The 4,537-nt window shown below is 41.6% G+C and overlaps 1 protein-coding gene across 1 annotated transcript; it reads left to right on the forward strand.

Moving 5' to 3' along the window:
• Positions 1-3,586: 3,586 nt before the first annotated feature.
• On the forward strand, positions 3,587-3,842 carry PHALS_04227 (uncharacterized protein; the record flags this gene model as incomplete). The annotated part of the gene is made up of 2 exons (XM_024722254.1): positions 3,587-3,608; positions 3,673-3,842. 2 exons carry the CDS (start codon positions 3,587-3,589, stop codon positions 3,840-3,842), a joined length of 192 nt encoding a protein of 63 aa, XP_024573348.1.
• Between the last annotated feature and the right edge of the window lie 695 nt (positions 3,843-4,537).

The following is a 4,537-nucleotide window of genomic DNA, read 5'->3' on the forward strand; positions in this document are numbered from 1 at the left end:
CTACCTTTTGTTTGTAACATTTAGCAAAAAAACGTACCAGTTAAGGGAATAGCTTTCCATAGTGTACGATTCGGATCAGAGTCACAACCTAATCTGACAGAAAAGCATGCTGTGACTGTCGCGACACGCGCCATGAAATATTCATGTTTTGAGAATGCAAGCGCACGAAGAATGTAGTGCAAATCTCAACACTGAAATTAAAAATAATGAAAAATTAAAAATAATGAAAAATTATTCTGGCATAAAAGATATACTTTTATGCCAGGATAATTTTTCTTAGAGTACCTCAAAGTATATGATTAAGATTTAGGGTTTATTGGAAATGGTGATCCAAATAGAAAATATTTGATACAATTGTGTTTTAAACACCATTGTTATGAAAAATACGGGGAAGGTTAACAGCAGAGTCTATCTTTCAGGCACATGCAGCAAAAAATGGAGCGGATCATTTGTCCTCCATAATTCTCAAGCAGATTACCACATCATGTAGCTACCCATACCAAAACCTTACGAATGTGCCACTCACAACCAATAGTTGCACTGTCACACTGTATTAATCGAGATGTCCCCCCTCTGTTGATGACGATTGCACACTTCCCTTGTGCTAGTGCGGCATTTTTGATTGCTCGCACAGCCTCCTTGTCGTTAGTCCATCTCTTCTGCTTGAGTTCCTCCATCTCCATGGATCACGCCTTCAATGTAACGGTGAACCAAGAATGGCTACACTCGGTAATTTTACCAGGTCTCGTATTTTTAGTGTTTAAAACACAATTTTATCTCATCTCGCGAATATTTCCTATTTGTATCACCTTTTGCAATAATCCCTAAGATTTATTTGCCTTATGTGTGACATCCAAAATCGCAGTCTGTTAAACGCGGGAGGTTAATTTCGCAAGTATGTTCAACAGCACCTATTTAATCTGCTACACATACCCTATTATCAATCAGCGCAAAAATTCTGCAGACAATGTATTAGAACCCTTAAAGTCATTCTTTTTTTTGCAGAGTAGCGACTGCAAATCATCTTGATATCACCCTTGGCTTCCGTAGCAAATATCTGGCCCTTAAAAAGCTTCTTGAATTTTATTTCCAAAAGGAATCCAATGGTTTTCTGTCACCCAATCAATTCTGTCACATGGAAGGCTCAAATTTTAGTCGACTGCATCAGTTCAGTCGAGAGTTACAACAGGTTCTTGCCAGAACGATCAACACGAGTGTTTAAGCACGATATTTACATGACAACAAGTACCAGTTTTCTTACTTGCTAAACCCACATATCTCTTTTGCCGGAGTAATATAGCTTCTTGCGTCATTAGTCAAAAGCATCGCTTTGGATCAAGTATGGCTCGGTCGCGTCGTGAGGCCGTCTCGAAGTTTCAAACTTGAGATGTCGGGGTATATATTCGGCTGCATTGATTAAGTCGGACGAGCGATAGTGCATATTTGATAACGTTTCACCATAAAGCGTAATAGCTCATTGGTCTAGTTTTTTTGCGCCTAAAATGTATCGAGACTTAAGAAATTTACCGAAGCGGCAAGTTTTATTTTATTATAATAAAACGGTAGTGGAACATTCTGTATGTTAATAAAGATATGTTGTAAAATATGTTGAAGATATCAGAAAAGAAAATGCTGGCATTAGTAACAAAAAATAACGAATTAAAATCGTTATCACCGAAAATTCAAGGGTTTCTATGTTAAAATGTATTTCATAGAGTGAAACGGCCCCTAAGAAAGATTTAACGAAAGTAAATTTTGATGGGATAATTTTTAAATTAAATTTTTTTTAAAAAGTGACAAAAATTTTTAATTTTTCAGGAAATAGCTTTTTAAATAAAAAACCGTACCCTAAACCGACACAGGTGAATAGGTTGAGTAAACTAAGGTGTATGAGTAAACTGTATTGAAGGAACTCGGCAAAATGACTTTGTAACTTCGGGATAAAAAGTACCTAAATTATTATAAATAATTTAGGTGTCACAAAATAGGGGGTTGCGACTGTTTAATAAAAACTTAGGACTCTGCTAAATGGTAACATGATGTATAGGGTCTGACACCTGCCCGGTGCTGGAAGATTAAGAAAAAATGTTTGCGCATTAAATTGAAGTCCCAGTAAACGGCGGCCGTAACTCTGACGGTCCTAAGGTAGCGAAATTCCTTGTCGGGTAAGTTCCGACCTGCATGAATGGTGTAACGACATCCCCGCTGTCTCCAATACAGACTCAGTGAATTTGAATTATCCGTGAAGATGCGGATTTTCTATAGTTAGACGGAAAGACCCCGTGAACCTTTACTACATCTTTATATTGTTATTTTATCTAATATGTGTAGTATAAGTGGTAATCGTTAAGATCTTTACGCTAGTAAATTGTTAAATAATAGATTTTTTAAATCTTTGTACTTTTAATTCAAGATAGCTCAGTTATGATATTGAAAGTTTGTCGGATATAAAAGGCACTAGGAGCAACATAGCAAACGCCAGCTAAAATTTCATCACTCCTACCGTGGCCAAGCCCTTCATTGATTGGCTTTGATACATTAACCGCTTGAAAAACGAATGTGCGCTTTGGGTGTCTTGAAGACCACTTGAGGCATGAGAAGCGTTGACGGAGTAGGCTCCCCCATCAAATAATTGCTGACCGCGCTCTGACCATGCATCTCACTGCATGAATCAGTCGTTTGGCTGGACGTATCAATCCAATGTTTGGCTCAGTGCAATAGATCCAAGGCGCGCGCTTATCGCTTCAGGTTCTTGCGAAGCAAGGTGCTGCACACCCTAAGGGTCAAGCTGCATGCCTTGGGGCAAATAGGAGAGTTGCTCTATTCTCACAGAGGGTCAGTCGTAACGACTGAGGCGTAGATTGACCACGATTGTTACCAAGTGCAGCGCGGCTGTTGTAGCTCTTTTCTTAGAGGAAACTAAGCTAAGGTCATCGACCATACGTTCTATACAAGAAGCACACTCTAGGAGTATCCAATACCTTAACCAAGGCAAATACACTCTTTCATCCAGAATTGAAACTTTATTTATTGGCTTTAGTTGCGGCAGAGCCGCCTACATCTAATTCTGTAGATTTATCAAATTTAATAGTAAAACCTGATTAATATGCATAACTACTGGCAGTTCCGCCATGTAGTGATTTCTTGTTACGGTGAGCCACACCATTGAGTGATTACACCCACTTGTGCAATCCACACCTTTTTACGGTCACATAATGTTAAGTGACCCACCCCTTCATACCAGGGTACGTGTAATCCCATTACGGATTTGAAAGCCAGATGCGTTGTAGGATGGACAATGGATCAGTCGAAAGAAGCAGAAGTGTGGAAAGAAATGTGAGAATTTCGACGAGGTATGCTAAAAATTAGCAAGTGTTCTTGTCAAAGCCTTAGCTGTGAAAAGACATGCTGCGGCAGCAGTGGTTGCGTCTAGGCACTTAGTGTAGCAGGAATCGATTAAAAGTATTATATCGCGGAGGTCGACAATCATCAAGCCGGCTTTGATCAATGGTAGTAGGAGCAGCGTGCCGATTCACCCTGGCTGTCACATATCGAAAAGACTTTGCACTTCGACCAAAGCAAAAGCATGTCCATGTATATGAGAAGTAGTTTGATGCAGGCCACAACATGCGTTTGTACCTTGTATCTGATAGTGAAGACTATTAAATGTAGTGGCTGCCCCACAAATCGAAGATCAAGAAGAATGTACCCCGTTTGTCTGCGGCTTTTGCTATTCTCTCTACTTTGCGCGTGATTTCTTGACTGCTGCACTCGCCTCGTATCCGGACCCCCTTTCGTCCCTGAATGTCGAGTCTTCACGAAACTACCAGCCAAAGATCTAGGTACAGGCCGAGTATCTACCAGTATCTAGCGTAATACAACTAGGTGGGTCACACAATCTTTTCGTATGTAACCTTGTTACACTCTCCCCCATCAAACTGTGACTACCCATAATTCACATTTTCTGTCGCCTCGTAAGATTTTCTGGTGTCTGAGACATCGTGACGTCCCTATAACCACCTTAACGCACTCTCTGCTCAATGGGCACTGTGTCTTTGACACGAAAAACACCCAGTCTCGCTGGTTTCCGAAAGCGCCCGTAGACAGAGCCCATCGTCGTCTCCTGCACGCGGTGCAACTCCGGACAGTGGGTCCGCGGCCTCACAGGAAGCATATCCTAAGCCTTCGACAGCGCCCGCCATGGGCGATGTATTTCATCGTGTAGGATTTAGTCGACTACGAGTCAGATACTCCTATAACAGATGGGAAGATGAGGAAGGCGAGGTGCTCCAACGGCGCGATGTGAGCTCTGTTCGAAGCTTACGGACACTATGTCCGTTTCCAACCTCTTGACTTCCGGGAGAAGTGGTATTATCACCAATAGCCTCGACGAGGCACAGGAGCAGCAGTTGGACGCTGCCCACAGGGCGGCTTTCATATTCTTGTATCCGCATTCGGTCCTTGACCATCGTGTGATAAACGGCTTCCGCTCGGCGGATCCCGCTACTGAAGCAAAAGACGCGATCACTCGATTGTT

The sequence above is a fragment of the Plasmopara halstedii genome (genome assembly GCF_900000015.1).
Source record: "Plasmopara halstedii genome assembly, contig: Scaffold_253, whole genome shotgun sequence".
Lineage (NCBI taxonomy): Eukaryota > Oomycota > Peronosporomycetes > Peronosporales > Peronosporaceae > Plasmopara > Plasmopara halstedii.